This window comes from Megascapheus bottae, chromosome 28 (assembly GCF_031878675.1).
Source record: "Megascapheus bottae isolate mThoBot1 chromosome 28, mThoBot2.hap1, whole genome shotgun sequence".
NCBI lineage: Eukaryota > Metazoa > Chordata > Mammalia > Rodentia > Geomyidae > Megascapheus > Megascapheus bottae.
In genome coordinates this window covers 3,648,031-3,674,478 of record NC_143536.1, presented here as the reverse complement: position 1 = coordinate 3,674,478, position 26,448 = coordinate 3,648,031, and the positions used below count along the sequence as shown (strand labels likewise).

At 50.2% G+C, this 26,448-nt stretch overlaps 1 protein-coding gene across 6 annotated transcripts in view; it reads right to left on the bottom strand.

Moving 5' to 3' along the window:
* Window positions 1–26,448, bottom strand: part of Kdm2b (lysine demethylase 2B) — an 85,273-nt gene that overhangs the window by 49,668 nt on the left and 9,157 nt on the right. For 4 of the 6 annotated variants that reach the window (XM_090320000.1, XM_090320002.1, XM_090320007.1 and 1 more), the window contains exons 5-8: window positions 17,615–17,793; window positions 17,205–17,311; window positions 8,334–8,427; window positions 6,358–6,511 (exon numbers count right to left, since the gene is read on the bottom strand). In XM_090320000.1, the coding sequence (XP_090176126.1) occupies window positions 6,358–6,511; window positions 8,334–8,427; window positions 17,205–17,311; window positions 17,615–17,793 (534 nt within the window). Of the gene's footprint in view, window positions 1–6,357; window positions 6,512–8,333; window positions 8,428–10,145; window positions 10,285–12,017; window positions 12,093–17,204; window positions 17,312–17,614; window positions 17,794–26,448 lie in introns of those variants that run through there. The other 2 variants (XM_090320003.1, XM_090320004.1) reach the window with 2 other exon arrangements.

The window sequence follows — 26,448 nt, the reverse complement described above, 5'->3', positions numbered from 1 at the left end:
ACACCTGGCCACATGGCAAGTTCTTGAGATGGACGACTAGACCCAGAACTGGAGGTGATTTCAGAGCAACTCCATTCACAAACGTCAAGACTGAGGTTCAGCCAAGCCCTGTGGCTCATGCCTGTCATCCTAATGACTCGGGAGGCTCGGGTCACAGTCAGCCCTGGCGGGAGAGCCTGTGCGTCTCTTTGCTGGAACTAACCAGCAAAAAGCCAGACACGGAGCTGTGGCTGAAATGGTAGAGTGGTAGAGCATTAGCCTCGAGTGAAAAAGCTAAGAAACATCATCCAGGCCCTGAGTTCAAACCCCAACACTGGCACAAATACACGTATGCACACACATGTGCATGCACACACACACAAAACAAACTGAGGCCAGAGGACTTGAGCTACTTGCTAAACAGTTAACAGCTGGTGATGGAAGCAACTCTGCTTTTAGCCTGACTATACTGCCTTGGAGTCCCAGGGGACAGACATGGACACACACACACACACACACACACACACACACACACACACACAATGAGAGATAAGGGACAGAGGCAAAGGCAGGGACAGATGGAGGCAGGGAAATCCAGTAGAAGACAGAGGAGAGTGGGGTGGGGTGGGGAGGGGGGAGGGCACAGCATCTGCCAGAGATCCTGGACCTCTCCTCTGAGCCAGCTCATTGTTTTGCTGGACAGAAAATGGTGAGTCCAGCTACCTCCTCCCATCAGCCCCGGCAGTTCCGGTCTGCCCCTTGGTGAGCTGGGACATACCAGTCAACAGTCAGCCAGCTGTCAACTCTGGGAAGAGGAGAGACCATACTGGACCCTGAGCCTCTGGGCAGCCGAACTGCCTGTCCTCCCGGGAAAGCAGGAGAAACCTCAGAACCAAAGCCCTCTCACCAGGCACAGGCTTAGCTTTACACAACCTCATTCTGCATTTCCATGCCCAGGTCATCAGAGGAACGCTGCTCTGCGGTACCGAGGCCACTGTGGGCACCTTCATACCCTTCTCTGTGCAGAAAGACAATGGCCGCAGCCTTAAAAGAGACCTGGCTTCCAGTGCCCCCCCTCTGTTGCCTGCCAACTGATCTTCACACACAGCATTTCTGTTTTCACCAAGCAGAGCTATGCTGTCTGCTATTGCTGGCTTCACCACCACTGGCGTTATTTAAGCCATGCTTCCCAAGCCTGAGCCTTAATGCCCCATTCTACAATTCTCCACGTGACCACCCATCTCCATTGGCTTCCAGACCCTCCCTGGGTTGAACAAGAAGGCCGAGGGCACCATCACACCACCCTCCTCTACCTTTGTGCCCACCAGAAGGAGATGATGCCCTCCTTTGTGGGAATCTGGTGATGGAAGCCCCCTCACTAATACTGGTAGAAGAGTTGGAAAAGGTGTCATCACACACGTCTGTATTTACCAGCCTGGACTCTCCCTTCTCCCCTGGAGGGGGAGCCAGACACTTCTGACTTACATTTACTACCCTCATGTAAGAACAAGGAAGAGAACAGAAAACAGAAGAGCTGCTGCGGCAGAGAATCTGAATGTCCAATAATCAAGAGATTCTAGAAGCTTCCATCTGCTTTCCTTCCTACCCTAAAACCTTGTAGGTGAGCCAAGCAGGAGCCCCTAGATTAGAACGATTGCCACGTTCCTCCCCAACCCCTGCTTGTATCTGCATCGCTGCCCCAGCACAACCCCCAGGAAGAACCAGGGAGGGAAAGCCACAACGTCCAGAAGCCACATCTGCACCCACTCTCCCAAGGGCAGACCGTTCTTGACACCACTCCAGGAAGCCTGTGTGCAGGTGTCCTGGGCCATGACTGGACATGGGAGGCTGGCATCTGCCATCAGCAAGAGAAAGGCAATAAGGAGGGGCTATTTAGGCCAAACAGCAAGGGACAGACAGAACCATCCATGGAAGGAGGCATGGAGTTAGCCTCACCCCTAATCGCCACATTCACGGCTCAGAATCCACCAGCTCCCTCCTCACCTCTGTCTCTGCCTCATATGCCATGCCACACTCAGGCCCTGGCTTCCTTCACAAGCATCAATGAAGCCTCAGGGCAGAAGTGGCCCAGGGACACTGTGACTGCTGGTATAAAGCAAGGCTGGCCTCTTCTCTGGAGGACCTAGTGGCTGGTCCAGGAGCCCAAAAAGGCAAACACGTGCTATATCAGGTCCAGGGGCATTTTACAAAATGGGGAAATTTCACATGCAATCTGAATTGCTTCCTTATGGCAACATGAGCAGATCCATCTACCAGGCCCCCTGCGACCTGGCCGCAAGTGGCTGGAGCTGAGCAGCCATTGCTCCACTTCCTAGGGCACAGCGCCTTCTGCATGAGTCAACTCTTTACTGCAGCCTCTCTCCTGCTCTGTGGTCATTTTATAGATGGACCAACTATCTGAGGCCTACTTTGAGCGAGTCTGAGAATAATCTTACCTACTCACACGAGGCTACCTGAGAGGCATAAACAGGATCACAGTCCAGGATGGCCTAGGCACAAAAGCAAGACCCTATTCCACACCAGCATGGGTGCGGGCGTTCACGCCTGTAATCCTAGCTACTCAGGAGGCTGAGATCTGAGGATCAAGGTTCAAAGCCAGGCTGGGCACAAAAGAACCTGAGATTCTAATCTCTAATTAACCTCTAGAAAACAGGAGAGCTTAGGGACAGCACCCAGGCCAAGTTCAAGGCCCATGACCCACAAAAATAAAAAAAATAAAGCAGAAAGTGTTGGAAGACATGGCTAAAGTGACTAGCAATCACAAGGTCCTAAATTCAAACCCCCAATGCCTTAAAATAAAAGAGGGAGACAGTTTTACATCCACAAAACCAACCAATGGCACATCAGAATTATCTGGGAGAAAAAAAATCCCATTTGTACTGAACATACACAGACTTTTTTTCTGATCATTATTCCCTCAACAATAGCCGGCATTTACATTGTTTGAGCTGTCATGAGTCATCTAGACTTAGATTTTGCTATCCATGGGTGGTGCTGGACTCAGCTCCCCTGTACTGCTAACTTGGTCAGAAGAGTCACCCAACAGCAACAAGATAGGTTATTTTTTCTTTTTCTTTTGTTTTGTGGTACTAAAGACTGACCCCCGGCTCCCCAGCCCAGGGTCCTAGGCGTGTTAGGCAAGTGCATTATCACTGAGTCACTGAGTTACAGCCTGACCCTCTTTAATTTATTTATTTATTTATTTATTTTTGCTAATCCTGGGGCTTAAACTCAGGGCATGGGCACTGTCCTTGGGCTTTCTCAAGGTTAGCATTCTACCTCATGAGCCACAGCGCCACTTCTGTTTTTTTGTTGTTTTTTTTTTTTCAGTGTATGTGGTACCGAGGAATTGAGGGCTTCCACCACTATGCTACACTCCTGGCCCAGACCTTCTTATTTTTATTTAATATTCATCTTTAGCAAATATTTGAATATGGTGGTGACACCAGGGCTCAGGGGATTATAGTTCAAAACTAGCTTGAGCAAGAAAGTCTATGAGACTCATCTCCAGTTAACCACCATAAAAAGGTAAAAATGAACCTGTGGCTCATGTGGTAGAATATAAGCATTGAGTGAAAAAGCTCAGGGACGGTGCCCAGGCCGAGTTCAAGCCCAAGGATTGGTACAAATCAGTTTCCAACTTTTTTTCTTTAATTTCACTGATTAAAAAAAAAAAGCCTGCGGCCACAAAACTATACTACAGCTCCTTATACTCCAAAGGTGGTAAATTCCAGCTTTCCCCTTTCTTACCTCTTGAAAAGCCAGAAAAGTGAGTAGAGAAGACAGCGCCCAGAAGTTTGAGACCAGACTGAGCAACTTAGAGAAATTCTATATCCAGAAAAAAAAAAAAAAATCTAAGCATACCTCACTCTTACTGTCAGAGTTCTTCACTGAGTTCTACTTGCTAAGATTCCTGCCTTCAAGATAGCCATACTTGGGCTGGGAGTTTGGCCTAGTGGTAGAGTGCTTGCCTAGCATGCACGAAGACCCGGGTTCGATTCCTTGGTACCATATACTTAGAAAAAGCCAGAAGTGGTGCTGAGGCTCAAGTGGTAGAGTTCTAGGCTTGAGAAAGTCCAAGGACAGTGCTCAGGCCCTGAGCTTAAGCCCAGGACTGGCAAAAAAAAAAAAAAAAAAAAAAGATAGCCATACTTGTTCTGTGGATGACGGCTGCTTCCAAGACCCTTCTCAGCTTGTAGAAGTCATCAGATTCAAAAGCTCCCTGCCCCAGAATGAGGGAGAGAGATGAGCGGCCTCCATTCTGCACAGGGCGGTCTTGAGAGAGGGCCCACATGCCCCCATTGCAGAGATATGGTAGTTAAGGTGCAGTGAGAAGAAAAGACTAGTCCTAGGTCACAAATAGAGTCAGCAGCAAGGCTAAAAGCTTTCCTGTGCCTTTCTAAATCTACCAGCATCGTTTTCCCACACCTTCAGGACTGGAACACAAGACAGAAGGAGCCTATCTCCTTCCAGGGAATCACCCACACATACACTGCCAAGGACAATGCCTTTGGTTCCAAGCAAAGGGCAGCAAGCCCTTTCTGATCCTTGAGTGCAGCAAGCCTAAAGACAAACCTGGAGTCATGATAATGAAGTCGTCCTTACTAAACCATCACCGCTGCTAAATCCCACATTTGGTGCTCACCTGTATAGAGTCCAGGTTTACCAGCCGGTGTACAGGCTCCATCTCCACAGTGGAAGCTGTTACCATCCTAGAACCCCACTACACACCAGAGCTGTGTCCAGACCTAGGAGCAACTTTCAGAAACCTAAATGTGGCCATTTTCTCACCCAAGGGACATTAGTGGCTGCAAGGTACTCCTATACTCTGTGCATGCTTCTACCCAGTGGAAACACTTTGAAACACGCATATCTGCCATGATAGGGAGACTGCTACCTAAAAAGGCAATCCTTCCCACTGTCTTTCTTCAGACACACCTCTTCTCACATAAAAAAAAAAAAAACCAATGTTTCCCTCAACCTCATCTTATCCTATGCAGTTTCCAGACTCCTTTACTTCAGATTGACATTCTGCACAGTATGAGGAACAAGAGGCACATGGCTTCTCATTTGTGGCCTCTATTAATGCAGCCTAAGACCCAACTAACTCCTTGGAACCTACGTCACCAGTCACATCTACCAGTGACTCAGTCTATAACCAACCAAAGGCCTTCAGTCTATCTCTACAGTATAAGCAATAGGGCTTGGAGGCATGGTTCAAGGGAAGAGCACCTACCTAGCAAGCTCAAAGTCCTGAGATCAAATCCCAGTACTGGAAAGAAAGAAAGAAAGGAAGAAAGAAAGAAAGAAAGAAAGAAAGAAAGAAAGAAGGAAGGAAGGAAGGAAGGAAGGAAGGAAGGAAGGAAAGAAGGAAGGAAGGAAGGAAGGAAGGAAGGAAGGAAGGAAGGAAGGGAGGAAAGAAAGAAAAGAAAGAGCGAGCTGGGCCCAGTGGCTCACACCTGTAATCCTAGCTACTGAGGAGGCTGAGAATCAAGGTTCAAAGCTAGCCCAGGCACTAAAGAACATGAGACTCTTACCTCCCATTAACCACTAGAAAACCGGAAGTGGCGCTGTGGCTCAGGGGGTAGGGCAGTAGCCTTGAGCTGAAGAGCTCAGGGACAGCACCCAGGCCCAGAGTTCAAGCCCCACAGCCGACCCCAAAAAAAAGGGTAGAAAGGAAACGAATGCAAGGAGTAGGTCTGAACTGACCCAGGCCTGGCCACTGTGGGAAGTCTTACCTTCAGTTTTACAAGTATTAGCGCTTTGACCCAAACAGGTAACGTTATAGCTTATAGCAGCAGATCCAAGTATCCAACTGAGGCAATTCAAGCCCTTTCTCTGACCCAAGGATCCCAGTTATCATTTGACACAGAAGTCTCCAGTGAGAGGTACTAAAATGTCCCAAGGAAAGACATGCAACTTTTCCCAAAAGAAGTCTAGCCCAGGGGCCGGGAGTTTGGCCTAGTGGTAGAGAGCTTGCCTCTAGCATGCACAAAGACTCAGGTTCAATTCCTCGGTACCACATACGTAGAAAAAGCTGGAAAGTGGTGCTGTGGCTCAAGAGGAAGAGCTCTAGCCTTGAGAAAACCCAGTGAACTCAGTGCTCAGGCCCTCAGTTTGAACCAAGGATTGGCCAAAAAAAAAAAAAAAAAAAAAGTCCAGCCCACAGGCATGCAGTTCTGAGGTAGATGCTTCTCCTGATGCCTGAGGTGTGTGCATCTCCGAGACTGTCAATGGCCCGTCAAACTCACCAGCCCAAGGAAGCCCTCACCTGGCCTCAAGCTCTGGCTGTGGCCTCAAGGCAACAGGAATAGACAGTAGTGGGTAAGATCCCAAAACAGCCACAAAGGAACCTACCGGAAGGAATGAAAAACGTGTAGCCCTGTTTCAGCTCAATTCTTTGGCATCTTTCCACACGGTCTCCCAGGAAGATGTCGCTCTGCTTGCCGGACAGCACCCACTCCTCATACAGGGCTAAATTGTGCAGGGTTGGTGGGATCAGCCAAAAGATCTTGAGGGGGAAGAAAAGAAGGCAGTCAGGCCAGTCTCTGATTTCCTCCAGGCCCTCCATGACCCAAAGAAATAGCTCCACCTGCCTGAAGAGGCAAGAGGGGACCGTCCACCCCTTGGGCCCCCAAGATTGAGCCCAAAAGGTTTCTGAGGAGGCAGGAAAGGTTGGAGCCTCCTTCAGGAAATCTCCATTTCAGCTCAAGCACTAGGGAAGGACCACGTCCTACATTTGATGGAATATTCCTTTTCCTGAGCTACAGGCTGGAGTGGGGTGGTAGATGGGGGAAGGAGAAAAAAGGAATTTCCTAGTTATATGATAAAATGGCCCAATAAATACACCCAGGCTACACTCACTTTGGAGATGGAGGGAAAACATCTGGAATCAAGTGGGTGGACTTCCTTCCAGAATCTCTTCCAAGTTATTTAAAGCAAATGCACTCGCAGACCCAGATGAGCAGGGCAGCACACCAGCATTCTCAAGAAGTACCATAACCATTCAGGGACACCTATATTCCCACATAGACTTGCACCCCCCCACACACACACCAGAACACCCTGAATGTATGGTTCACCTCCTTTCTCAGGATAATGTCTGTCCCAGCATAAAGTGTACTTAAAGGCAGGTATGCTGGCAACTAGATATTCTGTGTGTGTGTGTGCGCTAGAATCACAGGCATGAGCCACTGGCGCCCAGCTCTTGCTCATTTTTGTTGTCTTGTTGGGATTATTATTATTGCTTGAGCTCAGGGCCTGAGTACTATCCTTGGACTTTCTCAAAACTAGAGCTCTACCACTTAAGCCTCAGCACCACTTCTGGCTTTTTTCTATGTATGTGGTACCAAGGAATCGAACCCAGGTCTTCGTGCTTGTTAGGCAAGCACTCTACCACTAGGCCAAACTCCCAGCCTAAACTTGAGACTCTTATCTTCAATTAACCTCTAGAAAACGGGAAATGGGGCTGTGGCTCAAGGGTAGACTGATAGCCTTGAGCTGAAGAGCTGAGACAGCACCCAGGCCCAGCTCTAGCCTATCGTTAATTAATTAACTAATTAATTGTGCTAGTACTAGAGATTGCACTCCCCCTTAGCTTTTTCATACATAGCTGGTACTCTACCACTTGAGGCACGCTTTCATTCACTTTCCTGCTTTTCTGGTGATTAATTGAAGATTGGAGTTTCATGGACTCAAGCAGTAGAGCTCTTGCCTTGAGAAAGTCCAAGGACAGTGCTCAAGCCCAGGACTGGCAAAACAAAAACAATTTTTTTTAATTAAAAAAAAGTGTCCAGGGGCCGGGAGTTTGGCCTAGTGGTTAAAGTGCTTGCCTAGCATGCATGAAGACCCAGGTTCGATTCCTCGGTACCACATACATAGAAAAAAGCCAGAAGTGGTGCTGAGGCTCAAGTGGTAGAGCTCTAGCCTTGAGAAAGTCCAAGGACAGTGCTCAGGCCCTGAGCTCAAGCCCAGGACTGGCAAAAAAAAAAAAAAAAAAAAAAAAAAGTTTCCAGTTCTTTTGTGCCTGGGCTGGCTTTGAAACAGGTGTGAGCCACCGCACCCAGCATCAGGCTAGAGGTTTTTGTGGTTCAAACTCGGCTTCAAACTGGCCCAAGATGTGTAGAAACTGGGAAAGTAAGTATGAACAGGTGATCAGATGTGATGTAATTTCTCCCCCCAAAGGGAGGCAGAGAGCCAGAGTTAGCACAGAAGGCACTCACAGGACAGGGGCAGGCAAGGGGAGGCAAATGGAGGGGCAGATGGAAGCAAACAGCAGCTATACACACTGGAACCCGAGATGAACCAGAGCTGGAAGCTCAAATGGAACTCACCTTTCCACCCCGGAAAACATGGTACCACACGGAAGTGCCTCCAAAGTCGATGTGAAAGTCAGTGAAACAACCTTTCACGCTCATCAGACAGTACCTGCAGCACAGAAGCAGGAGGGGAAGAGGGATGATGGGGAAAAAAATAATTTAGCTCATGCCTGTAATCCTAGGTACTCAGGAGGCTGAGATCTGTTCAAAGTCAGCAGTAAAGTCCATGCAACTCTTTATCTCCAGAAAAAGCTGGAAGCGGAGCTGGGGCTCAAATGGTAGGGTGCTAGCTCTGAGCACAGAGAGGGTCAAGGTCAGAGCCCAGGCTCTGATTTTAAGTCCCAGGGTCTGCAATAAATAAATAAATAAGTAATCCTAGCTATTCAGGAGGCTGAGATCTGAGGCTCAAAGTTCAAAAGGACCAGAGACTCTTATCTCCAATTAACCTCTAGAAAATGGGAAGTGGGGTTTGGTTCTAGAGTAGGTTAGTAGTCTAGAGCGGGACAACGCCCAGGCCCAGGGGTAGGGTGGTTGCCTCAAGCTGAAGTGCTCAGGGACAGAGCCCCAGCCATGTTCAAGCCCCATGACCCACTAAATAAATAAATAAATAATAAACAACTCAATGACCAAATCACACGAACAAATCCTTCCGAGGGACCTGAGCTCGCACTCCTCTATAAACATTGATCCTAGGAATTTTCTTTTATTTCTGTAAAACCTAAATCTAGTTGGAGCTCTTCACGTGGTGGGAGGTTTGGTGATCAAGTGACGATCTGGGCAGGGCCATCCTCCCCAGAGCCGGGGGTGGGAGGTAGCATGGGGGGTGGGATGAGGTGGCATTTTGTTTTCCAGTTTCCAAGACAGCTAATGACCCATGAGCCACTGTGGCTTCTACCCCTGCCTCAGCCTCACCCAACTAAGAGGCTTCCTCTCTTCTCCTTCACAGCTCTGATGCCTGCCAACAGCCCCTTTTGTAGAAGCTGGGCCCCCTGGAATTCAGTTGTAAACCACCTGTGTCGCTTGCCAACCACCAGTTTCATTTATTCCACTCATCTCATGTATTCCACCAGAGGTCTAGCCAGGAACTAGGCCTGGCACTGAGGCACAGGAATGCCCAAGACCCCGGGCATGGAGCAATGCACCGAAAAAGTTCAATGGCAAACAAAACATGGTGGATTGCCAAGTAAGCAATGGGAATCAACACCAGAGCTCATACAGAGGGAATCCACATCCAGGTAATGTTCAAAGCAAGCAGCCAGATCAGAGGTGGCCAGGACAAGTGGGATCTGCAGTGACACTAATGAGAATCAGGGTTTCTGTCTGGGCTGAGGAAAATGTTCCAAAACTGATTGTGGTTTCACAACTCTGTAAACATACTAGAAAACCATCGTACATTTTTCATAGATGAATGGTATGTGAATTATATTTCAACAAAGCTGTTTAAGGAAAAAAAAAAGTGGAGTAATTAAGAGAAAACCCTACGGGTGTGGACCAGGCAGAAAGGGGACAGAGAACGTGCATTCAGGGAGAGCAGAAACCAGTCAGCCTCAGAAGGGTAGAGAACCCACTCCCGAAGAAGCATGCCTGCTCCCCCTCTCCCCACAACATGATGCCCTCCCAAGAACGAACAGAGTTGGAAGAGGGGGCAGGCGTCTAAGTCCATGCCTGACAGACAACAGTGCCAGGCCCCCCTCCCACAATTCACCCCTTCCCACGAGTGCTCTAGGGGGAGCAGAGACTGAGGGCAGCCTTCCCACCCTCACGTCCATGCATGGTGGCACCTCCAGAGGCCCCGTGTGTTTGCACACACACGCTTACCCCACTGACCTCTTTTCCCTGCTGCACTTTGCTTTTCCGTGGTTTGGGGAAGAGGAATGGGGTGGGGATGGGCAAAGAGGAGCCAGCAGTAAGGCCCAGTGCAGAGAAGAAAGGGGGACATGGTGCTGAGCTGGCTAGAAGGCAAGAGGGCTCCAAGAGCCCCCTCCTTCTGGCTGCCTTTTGCACCTCCCGTTCAGGTGGACCCAGGGCTCAGCAGTATGCAGGCAGCGTGCCTCTCATGCCTCCTCCGGATAGGCTGGAAGGAGCCTTAACCATGTGTCTGCAGGAGGCTGACAAATCAGAAGGCCTTCCCGCACATCAGAGCCCTGCTGCCTAGCAACCCCATCGGAGGGGTGTAGTTGACAGCCCAGGACGCAGGCTGTCACGATGCGCGGGGCACTGGGGCTGCTGGAGTCCTGACTCCCAGCCGGCCTGCTCTCCCAGCCTAGATGTGGTCTCACACTGAAGATCTCAGAGAGCTTTTTCTCTGCAAGAACAGGGGATGGAGGGTCCTGAAGCCCTCACTCATCTACACACATACACACACACACACACACACACGGAGGGAGGGTCCTGAAGACTTCACTCCTCCACACACACACACACACACACACACACACACACGGAGGGAGGGTCCTGAAGACTTCACTCCTCCACACACACACACACACACACACACACACACGGAGGGAGGGTCCTGAAGACTTCACTCCTCCACACACAGACACACACACACACACACACACATGGAGGGAGGGTCCTGAAGACTTCACTCCTCTACACACACACACACACACACACACACACATGGAGGGAGGGTCCTGAAGACTTCACTCTTCTACACACACACACACACACACACACACACACGGAGGGAGGGTCCTGAAGACTTCACTCCTCTACACACACACACACACACACACACACACACACACACGGAGGGAGGGTCCTGAAGACTTCACTCCTCTACACACACACACACACACACACACACACACACACATGGAGGGAGGGTCCTGAAGACTTCACTCCTCTACACACACACACACACACACACACACACATGGAGGGAGGGTCCTGAAGACTTCACTCTTCTACACACACACACACACACACACACGGAGGGAGGGTCCTGAAGACTTCACTCCTCTACACACACACACACACACACACACACACACACATGGAGGGAGGGTCCTGAAGACTTCACTCCTCTACACACACACACACACACACACACACACACACACACACACGCGCTTCTCTAAAGAGCCACTTCAAAATATTAGTCCTCCCTTCCCCACAGCCAGCTCTTCCTCTTGGCTGCGGTTTGTTTTTCCTTTTTTCTGTTTTAATCTACCCTGGCTCCCACCCCCTCCAGGCCCGGCTGAACGGTCTAGAGAAAACAATTCAAGGCGGGGCGAGGGGGTGGAGCGGGGGTACTTCCTCCAGCCCGCAGAGATGCTGCCTGCGCTGGGTGCCCGCGACTGAGGGCAGGTGGGGACCGCGGCTCCTCCACTCCAGGTCCTCAGGCTGCGTGACCATCACCCCGCTCGGCCCACATGCTGGCGCCCAGCATGTAACTCCCTTGCATGGGGGAGGCTGCTGCGCGCACCGAAAGTTCTCCAAGTTGGTCTGAGTCTGATCTGCCCTCGGGGGCCCCTCGGGGACTGGGGAACCACTTCCAAGCCCGCCTCTCGGGCGGCCCCTCCTCCCAGTGGCCCTCCTTTCCTGGCCACCTGACCGCAGCCACCCCTCCCATTCCAGGGATTGCACGCGAGGTGGCCGTGACCGGACGGCTTTGTCCTGGCCCCTGCGGCCAGCAGGCCGCCCCAGGCTGGCTCGGCGCGGTGCGCTCCGGCGTGACGCCTTTGCACTGACCTCCACGGCTTCCTCTTCCCAGCACACCGCAGTCACATGGGCGCCCGGCTCCTCGCCACTGCGCCGCGCTCTCCCCCCGCCCCCATGCCGCCCCCCCTGCCAGCCCGGCTGCCGGGCTTCGCCTCCCCGGCGGCCCCAAGTCGGGACCCGCAGCCAGGTGGCGTCCTCGGGAAGGAGGCGGGCCGCTGGCGGGCGGTGGCCGCCAGGGGCTCGGAGCTCGGCCCGGGCTTCGCGCAGCGCCGTAGGGGGAGCTGCACCTGCCACGCCGAGTCCCGGGCGCGGCCCCGCCCCCGCGCCGGCCCCGCGGGGAGAACGGCCCCCCAGGTGGCCGGGCCCCGTCCCCTCGGGCCAAGTCTGGAGACGACGGGGGAGCCTGGAAAGCTGGCACCGAGCGGCGGCTGGTGGCCCGCGCGGGCGCGAACGCACACTCTCCACGCTGCTGCGCCGCGGGGAGACACAAAGGGCGTCTCCGGAGCCGGGGGCCGGCGACGCCGTCCGTGCACCCCTCCCGCCCGGCGCTCCACAAAGGGGCGGGCACTGGGCGCCGGCCCGCCCGCCCGCCTGCCCGCGAGCCAGGCCCGGTTACCCTCGGGGGCGGCGCGGCTCCGGGCGGCCCCTCGGCGGCAGGGACTCGACGCGCGCCAGGCGCCGGCGGCGACGGGAACGGGGCCCCCTCCGTGGTGCCAGGAGGGGGGACATTGGGGATCTCGCGCGCCGCCCGCCCTCCCGGGGAGCCCGCGGCAGCCTGCCCCCATCCCCGCGCTGAAACAACACCAGGGAGGCGGCGGGAGGCCGCGGCGATGGTCGGCGACGGGGCGGGCGCCAGGGGACCTGGCCGCTGGCCCCGGCGGGGTGGACCACCGAGCCCAGGATGTGTGAAGATGACACCCTGCTGCCGGGATGATGAGCCAGCAGGGCCACCTTCCCTTACATGTGCACCTCGGGGCACGCCACGAGGACCCAGAGCGAGGACGTGGGGGAGGGGGGTAGCAGCCAAGATGAGGCTCTGTGGCTAGGCTAGCTGTGTGGCCTCCCTCGGAGCCATTTCCAGGTCCCTCATAACCAGAGGGAGGCAAGCCCATCCACTCTTCCCCGAACCTCCCAGGTGCTGGATAGCCATGGAGCATACAATTACTGTGTGAATTCCATAAGCTACCATTAACTAGAAGAGGATATTTAAAAAAGAGAGAGAGAGAGGGAGACAGACAGACAGACTAGGACAGTCTAATCCAGAAATCCTAGCAACCCTGTAGGACCATTCCAAGTGCCTGTCCCCACATTTCAGAGGAGAAAACTGGGGGTCAGAGACACAATCCCTCACTCTAGCCATGAGCCTGGTGAGTTGTGGTGCCTGTTTTCCAGCCCTCCCAGCTCTACCTGGCAGATCCCAACTCGCACTATAACAACCAAACCTTAACCCTGGACTTCCCCAGAAGGAAGTGATCTGACTCAAATCACAAGTCCCAACTTTCAGATCACCAGGCCCTCACCTTATCCCCCATCCACACACCTGTCCCCAAAACCACAAGGGGGCAGGAGATGGTTGTAGCTTCAGCAGGGATGGAAACCAACCTTCTCCATTGTGGAGCTACCCAGCAATATTAATAGGTTCTAATTATTCCAATGCTTAATAGCAGCTACATACACACCACATCCCATTTTTGCTTTTCCAACAACTTGAGCATCTGTATATTATGGATGGAAACACTGAACTCACTTCATAGAGGTCAAGGCCCTGCTGAGTAGGCTGTTGCCTCCTGGAGTTGTCTATGGCAGTCTCTCCAGTGGTCTGCCCCTGACTTTAGACCACAAAGTCTTTGGACATGGCCACACTTTTAGGAGGTGTATGTTTAGCCTAATTAAAAGAGTTTGTCCAGTGCCAGCGGCTCACGCCTGTAATCCTAGCTACTCAGGAGTCTGAGATCTGAGGATCACAGTTCAAAGCCAGCATAGATAGGAAAGTCCACGAGACTCCAAGTAGTCACCAGATAATCAGAAGTAGAGCTGTGGCTCAAAGTGGTAGAGTGCTAGCCTTGAACAATAAACTACGAGACAGCCCTCAGGCCAGTTCCCCTGCCTGGTATGGCACAGGGATGACCATGATACTAGCCAACACCGCTGCATTTACAAGTGAACCAAACTCCATCAGGCTTTATGGACAAACATCAACCATGGGGATCACACTCCACATCTCACATCCACCATATGCTCCATTTTCCCCACGGGAGGCAGACAGGAAGGGGTGGCAGCACCCCTACTTTGCAAAGGTCAAACTGTCTTCAAAAGACTGGCCAGGAGTGGAGAATGCAGAGGCAGCCCCTGAAACTGACCGAACCCAAGGCTTTGATTTTCCTGCTGCTGTGGCTCTTGTGTTAAGAGCTGCTAGCCTTAAGTACAGAGAAGCTCAGGAACAGAGCCTAGGCTCTGAGTTTCAAGCCCCAGGATGGGGAAAAAAAAATCTCATGGACTTTCCTGCCCAGGCTGGCTTTGAACCACAATCCTCAGATCTCAACCTCAACAGCTAGCCTTAAGGTGTGAGCCACTAGTACCCAGTCTCCTTGGTCTTTCTTGAACTACACACTCTGTGAAGCCAGTGGCCATGGCATGGGGACACTTAGGCAGCCCTATGAAGAGATCTATATGACAAGGAGCTGAGGCCTCCTACCAGCAGCCATGCCAATGCCCTCTCACAAGTGACCCCTCCAGCCCGTCAAGCCTTCAGGTCAATGCAGTCAGGCCTAAGTCTTGACAGAACCTTTTTTTCCCCCCTTGGTGCTGGTCCTGAGGTTTGAGATAAGAGTCTTACAGACTTTTCTGCCCCAGCTGGCTCTCAACTGCAATCCTCAGACCTTAGCTTCCTCAGTAGCTAGGATGACAGGCATAAACTTGTTCTTTAAACTGCTATTTAAAAAAAAGGGGCGGGGGGAAGCTAGGAATATGGCTTAGTGGTCAAGAACTACCTAGCATATACGAAGGCCTGGGTTCAACTCCTCAAAACCACAGAAAAAATCAGAAGTGGCACTATGGCTCAAGTGATAGAGGGCTAACCTTGAGCCAAAACAGCTCAGGGACAGTGGGCCCAGGCACTGTTCAAGCCTCAAGACAAAAAAAAAAAAAAGCCGCTCCATTTTAAAGTAACAATTATGAAACAAATAACTAATAGTGGTATAAGATTGTCACTGTTTATAGACAGACTGAAGACATTTGCAAGGGTAAACAATTCTATAACACTGAGCATTTCTAGGCCCAGAGTTCAGGTCCCATGACTACTACTACTACGAATAATAATAATGATGATATACTAACATACTTTCTTTTTTTGCCAGTCCTCAGCCTTGAGCTCAGGGCCTGAGCACTGTCCTTGGGCTTTCTCAAGAGCTCTACCACTTGAGCCTCAGCACTATTTCCGGCTTTTTTCTATGTCTGTGGTACCAAGGAATCAAACCTGGGTCTTTGTGCATGCTAGGCAAGCCCTCCACCACTAGGCCACGCTCCCGGCCCGCATACTAACATACTCTACAAATTTTTGCCTCCCATGTAGCCACAACTATTCCCTGTACTCTAATCACCTATCTGTGTGCACGCGTTCTCTCTTTCTCTCTCTCTCCCTCTCCCCCTCTCTGCCTCTCTTCAGTCATGGGGCTTGAACTCAGGGTCTGGAAACTGCCCCTGAGCTTTTTCCCTGAAGACCCTACCACTTTGAGCCACAGTGCTACTTTTCAACCTTCTCTTAAATATCTCAACTAAAACCCATTCAAATTCCTAAACCCCTGACTGCAAAACCCTGGAGCCAGGGAGAAAGCAATGGTGTCTGTCACCACTTCCCCTTCCATTCAGGAGCTGTCAGCTCCAGCAAGGAAGCTGTACAATTTCTAAAAACAATGTCATTTTAATTAAATTCTATGGAATTATTCTACAATCCCAGGGGGACTTCAGCATTGTGGGATTCCTTTTTTCTTTTTTTACCTTGCTTATGAACATTTGAAAGGCATTCTTTTCTGCTAAGCAACTGGACTTTCCAAGGTGACATCTTCCTTCCTAATGAGGCTCAAGGCCTATAGCAAATCCCCACAGCCACCAACATCTTTAATTTGTAAATCTGCTTGCTAAATAAATGGACTAAAGATTTGTGGACCTGGAAAACAGTGAATGAACCGTGTTTGGCATGTGAGAGGAGACCATAAACATTGATAGCGCTTGCTACTTAAAAGCATCTCAGATCCTATTGAGCAGGCTGGGATCTGCCTAGGCTGGCCACCAACTCATGATCCTCCTGCATTTGCCTCCCAAGTAGCTGGTATTACAGGTGGGCACACAGCACCTGGTTTTTTCTCTTTATTTCCCCTTCCCAAGCACTCTGGACATTTTCTTTTGATCCAATCAGAATAGGAATCAAAACCCTGCTACCCTCCCTCCAAACCCCAACCCAGGCTGCCTTTGATGCAGCCTAGACCCAAAGCATGCATGGAGCTTTAGCTTGAAGAGGACAAATACCTATGACATGAGAGAGAATGAGAGCAATCCACGAGAAGCCCAGGGTGAGAGCTGGCCTCTCTTACAAAGCTTGGGACACAGTAGGCAGTCATTCAATTGGCACTCAATGGAGGGCCAAGGGAAGGAAGAGTTCATACCAAGCCCCTCCTGGGGGCACTGTTGGCAGCAGGCTGAGCACGGACACTAATGGATCCAGGCTGCCAGGGCCAACATTGCGAAAGCCTAGCCCGGCCAGGAACAGACAGCATGGCTTCCCCTTGTAAATCACGGGAGCCCCGGAGGTGACTTCCTCGTTTTAAGGACCCACTACTTAAGCCCCTGAGCGGGACGAGGCTCATGATGCCCTTACCCTGGTTCAACCATCAGACTCAGAAGGTGCTGATCAGGCTGCAAACACACAGACCCAGGAGTACACAAAGGTGTCTCCTTCCCTTCTCTTCCTCAGACCACCATTCTGGGGGAGCTGTGGGATGGAGAGCCTGGTCCAGTGCAGGACTGGGTCCTGTCCCCCAGGAAGCAACATGGCAACCTGCCCACGCGAAGGATCCCATCCCCCCATCCCACCTTGGGAGCAGCAGTGTCAGTCCTTCAGCTGCAGACAGGCTCAGCCACAGAGGAACACTCCAGCCCTCGACGCTGGCCCCAAGCTTAGGGCCACCCTTCCCGCCCCCGCTGCCAACCCAGCCATCTTACTTCTTCACTTTGGGGTACTTCATCTCAGCAATGGCATTTGTCGCTTCTGTCTGCTTCTCCTTCAGGTGCTGGGGCCACATGTTGTCAACCCAGTCTACCAGGTCCACCTGAAAGCCAGGCCACGTCAGTGCTCCCAGACGGCACCCAGACACAGCCAGAAGCATATCAGCCTTTCTGCCCCAGGCCCCTGGGTGCCGGGGACTGACTCCCTCACCATTTCACCCCTTCCTCCAGCCTCAGCGTGCCTCAGAGCCAAAGCCCTGTTCCCAGCAGCCCCTCTAAACCCGCTGGGAAAATAAGCCTTGGTCTCACCCATCCCAGCGACTCTATCTCAAAGGATAGGCAAGCCTGGAGCCTGGCAGCAGGGGAGGCAGGCCAGGGATCAGGAGGGGTGTTGGGCTAGGACTTACCACAGTGGGACGCTTGACCAGGTGCTCCAGCTTAGTGTGGCTGAACTCCAGGCTGATGACGTTGTACAGCTTCTCCCGCTGTGCCTCAGGCGTCTCATAGTAGCGCACAAACTGGGACATGCTCATCTCTGTACCCTTCTGGGTGTTCACGTCCATCACGTCCACGAGGCGCCGGCTCCCTGGGGGCATGGGACAATGCTGGTCACCCTTGCTAGCTCAGGGCTCCATATCACAAGGAGGAGCCTCCTAGTCTCTGCATTTCCCCATTGCTTCTGCCAAGATGACCTCAGTTCCTTCCCAAGGGTCTTCAGTCTTCCCTGCCCATTCATGCTCTACACCGCTCCCAGAGCTGACCACGAACACACCTCCCTTCCCTGCCCCACTCAAAACCATCAATGCTTTAAAAAATAATAATAGGGGATGGGAGTTTGGCCTAGTGGTAGAGTGCTTGCCTAGCATGCATGAAGACCGGGTTCAATTCCTCAGTACCACATACATTTTTTAAAAAAAAGCTAGAAGTGGTGCTGTAGCTCAAGTGCTAACCTTGAGAAAGTCCAAGGACAGTGCTCAGGCCCTGAGTTTAAGCCCCAGGTCTGGCAAAAAAAAAAAATATATGTATATATAATAATATCCTTCAGAAGGAACTCAGAGCTTTTCTATATATTCAACACCAGGACAGTATTTATCTCTGCAGGTTTTAGAAGTCTCCTTCCTTCCCTCCATGAAAGCCAGCAGTTATTTGGCTTCTCTGACTTCACCTATGAATGGTGGCCATATGAAAGATAGTAAATGCCACTGGATTTACGGCTCATCCCCGTAAATCCCAGCTAGCTAGGAGGCTGGAATCTGTGGATCACAGTTTGAAACAAGCCTGGGCAGCAAAATCATGAGATTTTTAAAGAGAATCTTAATCATTTTCACATTCTATTCACTTGACTAAGTATCTCCAGGACTTGAACCAACAAATGAGCCTAAGAATGGTGTTCTGAGAGGGGAGAAATAGACATAAAGGAGGCTACCAAGCCCAGGAGGTTTCTTCAGGAAGTTGGCACCTCCTGAGTGTCTCTCAGAATGAGCATTACCATTGCAGCAAGAAAATGATCACATGGTCTGAGAGGCCCGGACTCTCCATGAACTCAGTGACAAATGCACAGTCCACTGAAACTTGGGAATAACAACAGAAAAGAGGTGAGCTCTTATTCACAGCTACCATGAAAGGTTTTGGGTACATTTACCATAAGTCAGCAAATGACTGCTCCAGGACCATCCACACCACTCTTTGCTTTTGCACAGCCCATAAACTAAGAATAGATGTTACAGGAAATCAACATAAGTTTTGTGACATGCAAGTCTGATGACATTCAAACTCCTTGCTCTACATGGAAAGCCTGCTTGGCCACATACCGGTTTCCCTATCAGCTAGCATGCTACTATGACAAAACCAGACGGTTGCGACAGAGAGCACATGACTGTCAAAGCCTGAAATGTTTACTCTGCCCCCTTCTGAGAAACTGTGCTGACCCTTGCACTCAACAAAGCTGTAGTTGAACTTGGATACTGACGTGAGCTAGCAGTTTCATCCCTCTTTCATGCCAGTTCAGGGCACAGAACCTGCCTGTAACAGGTCTACTGTCAGTATTTCTTGAATAAACAGTGTCTTTCACAAAATAGGAAGAGAAATAGAAGCAACTACTAAAGTCTTTAGGGCTTGGACATCCTATCCTTCACATTCAAGATCCCCTTCTCCCAGTAATCCTGGAAGCCATGCTGGAAGGTCTCTACCAGTAAGGAAAGCCCTAAATGACTGGCTCAAGTTGCCCTGGACAACCATCGACACTTATGAGCTCAGCAGCAGGCACAGCTTCTACACAGGCATGCTGGTCATCCACACGATGGATGAAAAACTAATGCTCATACAACCAACTTGGCCAACATGCCCTGTGAGTGAACTGCAGGGCTAAAGTTTGACGCTACTTCAGTGAACTCCCACAGGCCAGGCTCCTGAGCCAACCCTGGAATACTAGGGACTTGGATCACAGTCTAAAGTTGAACACAACTTCAGCCCTCAGCAGCCTCAGCCTGCAGTAGCCTAAGCCCTACACCTCAGACCATGGGCAGAAGACCCAAGGGAACACAGCCGTGTTTACACTGATCCACCAGGGGGCATCCCGGGCCTTTGCTGGAAACTCTGGACGTTATCTTGACTGCATAGGCTCTTCCTTAACCAGGGGACCCTTGAACATTCTGGGAGCCCTCTCCCTCTCTAGCCAGATTCCCACCTCTCCCCTACCTCTCTGCCTCTAACCCAAGTCCAAAGCCAAGTTAGGGAGGTCAGAAATGGATATAGTGTCCTCAGATCTCCATCTCCCATGTTGGGTGCAGGTAGCACACACACCTGTAATACCAACTACTCTAGAGGCTGAGATCTGAGGATCCCAATTCAAAGGCAGCCTGGACAGGAAAGTCCATGAGACTTACCTCTAATTAAACACACAAAAAGCTTCAAGTGGAGATGTGGCTCAAGTGATAGAGCATTAGCCTTGAGCCACAAAGTTAAGAGATAGCATCCAGGTCCTGAATCAAGTCCTAAACCTGGCACAAAAAAAATTCATTATTTCCAAGGACTCCTGCAACTTAAGTTAGCTTTGCAGGCCATGCATACATGAGTATATATTTCCACCACTGTAAATAGAGAGCAAAAACAATGGCCAGTCTAGGGATGGTTGTTAAACACAAAACACAGGCTGTGTACATTTATAACTACAACAGTTTTAGGGGCCCCCCTATGGTACCAAAACCCAAGAAATCTCATGTCCCCTATACAAAATGACAGTTTACATAGAATTTAGGCAATTAAATGCATACCTAATACAATGGAAATGTTACATAAATATGCTGATATACTGTATCCTTTAAGGAATACTAGCAAGAGAAAAAAGTTTGCATGTGTTCATTCCATACACACATTTATTTTTCGTTATGATCAACTCATGAGGGTTTGAGTCTCTGGATGCCAGAGTCTAACAGAACAAGTAGGGAAAGTCAGGTGGTGGCTCATGCCTGTAATACTAGCTACTCAGGAGGCTGAGATCTGAGGTCTTTTTGCTGGTTGTGGGGCTTGAATTCAAGGCTAGCACTCTACCACTTGAGCCACACCACCACTTCCAGCTGTGTGAGGTACCAAGTAAATGAACCTAGGTGCTTAGTACATGCTAGTCAAGCACTGTACCACTAGGCTACACCCGCAGCCCCAAGTCCCTGAAACTCTTATCTCTAGTGAACCACGAGAAAACAGGAAGTGGTGCTGTGGCTCAAGTCGTATACTGCTGGCTTTGAGCTGAAACGCTCAGGGACAGCACCCAGGCCCAGAGTTTAAGCCCCCAAGACGAACAAGGGGTGGCGGGGGGCAGGGGGAAGCCAGTTACTCTGTTCCTGCCAGTCCTATTAGATTGACCAGTTTGGATTCTAAAATATAATTGGAGCTGGGCGCGGTGACTTGTGGTGGCTCATGCCTGTAGTCCTAGCTACTCAGGAGGTTGAGATCTGAGGATCGAGGTTCAAAGCCAGCCAGGGCACAAAAGGACCTGAGACTCTTATCTCCAATTAACCTCTAGAAAATGGGTAGTAGGGCTTGGCTCAAGGGTAGGGTGGTAGCCTTGTGCAAAAAGTGCTCAGGGACAGCACCTAGGCAAGTTCAAGCCCCAAGGACCCCCCCCACACACACACAAATATATAATTGGAATGCCTCACTAGGGGGGTGGGGGATAACAAAGGGGAGTACTCAAAATGTCCAAAATGGTGAATATACTTTAAGAACAAATGAACCATATCATTTAATAGGTGGGGTATATGCTGTGTACATTATAGCTAAATAAAACTGAAGGCTTTGTTTTGGAGGTAGCAGGTTTTGAGGTTTAAGGTAGGGTGGGGTGTCAGTCCCAGGCTGCCTTCCTCTCCAGCATCTGGTGCCAGGCTTGCTCAGGTCAAGTTCTAATCCAGGCACTGGCTGAGGATCTGTATTTGAAGCCAATCCAGGCAGATGAGAAATAACAAAAGCAAAACGAGCTGGGGTATGGTTTATGTAGTAAAGAACCTGCTTAATAAGCACAAAGCACTAAATTCAAGCCCTAATTCAATCAAATAAATAATCAAATGAAACAACTGGTTTAAGAGTTATAAGGGTACCAGCTTCTCTTTTCCTCCTCAGCTCCCTCTATACTGGGCCTTGTACTCAGGGCCTCTTCCTCTCACAGCTGACAACCATTTGAGGCAGAGTTCTACTTCCAACTTTTTTGGTAATTAATTGGAGGTAAAAGTTTCTCAGATTTGTCTGCCAAGGCTGGCTTCACACTGCCTCCTGAGTAGCTAGGATTACAGACATGAGCCACCAGTTTCTAGTCCTCTATTCCAATCTGTGAAGGAATTTTAGTTCCACTCTAAAACTGTTGGAGTGGAATAACAGGGCCCTAAAAGACATGTTCAAGCCCTAACCAGTAATACCTATGAATGTGACCTTACTTGGACTGGGGCTTTGAAGATAGGGGGCATCCTAAGCCAATGAATAAAACCATGTGCAGATACAGGCTAACTGAGAATAGAGTGATGAAGCCACAAGCCAAGGAATACTAGGAATTGTTCTAGCTACCAAAAGCTTCAGGGGTGGGGAGGGTACTCCCCTGGGGTCAGCCTTGCAAAAGATGACTCAGGCTCCTTAAATAGCAAAAATAACAGGAAAGGACCGTTCTTAAGACAAAATAGTCACAGGGACACTTTGTATAACTAAGTTACAGAGGTCAACTTGTAGGTACACAAAGAGAAAAATGACATACCCATTCCAGCCTCAATGGGCAATTTTGTTCAATTATTTCTTGTATCTAGCCTTTCCCATTCTAGTAAACATTCATAATCTGGTCTGTCTCATTCATTCCTTTAACTCAAGATTCTAGACTGGAATTTGGCAAATAGAAAAGAGTCTACTAAAGCCCAGTGTGGTGGCTCATGCCTGTAACCCTGGCTACTCAAGAGGCCGAGATCTGCGGATCAAGGTTCAAAGCCAGCCCGGCGCTAAAGTCCCTGGGACTCTTATCTCCAATTAACCACTAGAAAACCAGAAGTGGTGCTGTGGCTCAAAGGTGGCCTTGAGCTCAAGAGCTCAAGAACAATGCCCAGGCCCTAAGAGTAGGGCAGTAGCCTTTAGCTGAAAAGCTCAGAGACAGAATCCAGGCCCAGAGTTCAAGCCCCATCACACACACACACACACACACACACACACACACACACACACACACACATACACACACGCAGCCTAGTAAATCTCTGATGAATAAATGCATGCAGTGATCTATTCTTTTTTTTTTTTTGGTCCAAGAGCACCACTTCTGCCACTTCCAGTTTTCTTTTTTTGTTTGTTTGTTTGGGTTGTTTTGTCACGGGGCTGAAATTCTGGGCCTAGGTACTGTCCCTGAGCTCTTCAGGACAAGGCTACCGCCCTACCCCAGAAACCACAGCCCAACTTTTTTTAGTGATTAGAATCTCAAATTCTTTTTATTTATTTATTTTTGGTAAGTCCTGGGCTTGAGCTCAGGGCCTGAGCACTGTCCTAGGGCTTTCTCTAGGCTAGTGCTCTGCCATCTGAGCCACAGCTCCACTTCTTACTCTTTCTATGTATGTGGTACTGAGGAATTGAACCAGGGCAGGAACTTTGTGCATGCTAGGCAAGCACTTTACCACTAGACCAAACTCCCAGCCTGAGTCTCACCTTCTTTAGTGCCCAGGCTGGCTTTGAACCGCAATCTTCAAATCTCACCCTCGTGAGTAGCTAGGATTAGAGGCATGAGTCACTGTGTCTGGCCACTTCCAGTTTTCTGGTGGTTAATTGAAGAGTCTCACAGACTATTTAGTACCCGGGCTGGCTTTAAATTGGGATCCTCAGATCTCAGCCTCCTGAATAGCTAGGATTACAGGCATGAGCCAGCCCACCTGGCCTTGGTTATCTATTCTTATGTCCAGCCTGGCATGTGATATAGGCCTCCCCATATTTGTGTGTGTGTGTGTGTGTGTGTGTGTGTGTATGTGTGCATGAGCACGCATGTGCACGCACACATATGCACATCTGCACATGCTAGTCCTCAGGCTTGAACTCAGAGCCTGGGTGCTACCCCTGAGTACTTTTGCTCAAAGGTAGGTTCTACCACTTAAACCACAGTTCCATTTCTAGCTTTTTGGTGGTTAATTGGAAATAAGAATCTCATGGACTTTCCTGCCTTGGCTGGCTTTGAACCATAATCCTCAGATCTCAGCCTCAAGTAGCCAGGAATACAGGTGTAAGCCACTGGCAAACCTAGTGCTTCCACTGGAAGAAATGACCAGAGGCCTGTGGGCAGGGTAAGCATAGCCCCCTCTAGTAACCAAAAAGATGAACCCCCTACCTGGAAAACATCCAGCAGAGCTGGATGCTTGTAGCTAAAGCCTATAATCATAGTTACTTAGGAAGCTGAGATCTGAGACTCATGGTTCAAAGTCAGCCACTAGCAGGAAAGTCAGTGGAACTCATCTCCAACTACAAAAAAAAAATCTAGAAATAGAGTTGTGGCTCAAGTGATAAGAGTGCCAGCCTTGAGCAAAAAACCTAAGCGAAGTCAGGTACTGGTGGCTCACACCTGAAATTACTCAGGAGGCTGAGCTCTGAGGAGGAGAGTTTGAAGCCAGCCTGGGCAGAAAAGTACCCATGAAGCCAGGCGCGGTGGCTCACGCCTGTAATCCTACCTACTCAGGAGGCTGAGACCTGAGGATCTTGGTTCAAAGCCAGCCTGGGCACTAAAGTCCATGAGATTCTTATCTCCAATTAACCACCAAAAAAGCAGAAGTGGAACTGTGGTTCAGTGGTAGAGCTGGAAAACTGGAAGTGATGCTGTGGCTCAAGGGGTAGGGTAGTAGCCTTGAGCTGCAGAGCTCATGGGCAGCGCCCAGGCTGAAAGTTCAAGCCCACAACCAACCCCCCCCCCCAAAAAAAAGTCCCTATCCCTATGAGACTCTTTATCTCTAATAAACTACTCAAAAAGCTACAAGTGGCACTGTGGCTCAAGTGGTAGAGCGTTAAGCTTAAGCACAAAGAGGTTCAGGGAAATCATCCAGGCCCTGGGTTCAAGTTCCAGAACCCACCAAAAAAAGAAAAAAAAAAGCTAAGGGATAGTACTTAGACCCTGAATTTAAGCCTTAAGCCTTAGTACCTACTACGATAAAAGGAAAAGATAAAAGTAACTGCCCCCAATAGTCCTGAGTAGTCAGAAGCCCCACCCTGGGAACATGTGACCGGACACAAGGCTGGAAGCCATATTCCCTGATAGCCATGTTGACTCTGGGAGTAATAACCAAGCCTCAGGTCTCACCGGGACCCTAGGGCTCCTGTGCTCCCTTGCCCTCCGTTCATTCACAGCCACTAGGATCCAAACCTGGAATATTCCCCAAGCTGATCCCCAGCTGACCCCAACTCAGTTGGCCCCAGCCTCCCATGGAAGGAGAGTCAGGATGGAGAATGACCCAACTAGGCCTCATTTCTTTCTGAGCCCAGGAAAGAGCGGGGTGGAGCAGCTGGGGCTAAAGAGAAGTTGGAAAAGGCCAAGTAACAGGATCCAGAGCCAGAGATTGGGACACATGGTTCTAAGAATAGCTTCCTTGATGTGCTGGGAGCTCGGTCTAGCTCCCCAGGTGTCCTGGAAGCCACTGGCCACAGAAAGGGACAGAATGGGAATGAAGGGAGGATAAGGAAGTCAGCTCTGCTGGCGTAGGGGCTCCAAGGATCCTCCAACAAACAAAATAAACCAGTAACCTGCTGATAGAACCCTGCTGGGGTGCAGCTCCCAGAAGACAGTGGGACTGCAGGCAATATGGCACAGCGCCTAGGAGGCAGGACAATGCAAGCAGAAATAACTGTGGACTTTGGAATCTGATGTGTGGTAAAGGGGAGCTCTGAACCCAGCAGCAGAGACACAAGATTCTTTACACAGATTCCTTACGATGAACGACAAAAGATGACAGACAAAAACCCTCATCTGTAATCCTAGCTACTTGGGATCCTGAAAATGGGAAGATCGAGGTTCATGTCCAGCCAGGGTAAAAAACTTCATGAGACCCCCCCTCTCAGCCCATAACTGAGGGTTTTCCCAGGCCAAATCCCAATCTCTGCCTCCAGAGTAACTGGGATCATAAACATATATCCCAATCCCAGCCCAAGTCTCTTTTTGCATATCCTGGGGCTTGAACTCAGGGCCTAGGCACTGAACTTCCTTTGCTCAAGGGTAGTATTCTACCAGTTGAGCCATAATCCATTTCTGGCTTTTTCTGTTATGTGGTACTGAGGAATCAAACCCAGAGCTTCATGCATGCTAGGCAAGCACTCTACCACTAAGCCACATTCCCAGTCCTCCCTGAGCTCTTTAGCTCAAGGCTAGAACTCTACCACTTGAGCCACAGCGCCACTTGCAATTTTCTGGTGGTTAACTGGAAATAGTTTCATGAACTTTCTTGCTCAGCTGCCTTCAAACCATGATCCTGAGACCTCAGCCTCCTGAGTAGCTGGTGTGAGCCACCAGTTCCCACTAAAATCTTTCTCTAGAGTAGGACCCCTCCAACTACCAGATCCTTCCATCTGTCAGCACTGTCTCCTTGGAATCAATGAGCTGAGCTCCTCTCTCCCAGTATCTATTCACACACAGACCCTAGAGCAGAATTTTAAAACACTGTCATAGTCACTACCACCTCACACCCACTTACATGGCCAGACTGAGGAGAAATTCAAGCCCACATCCAGGGCTGATGGGAGAGCTTTGAGCTGG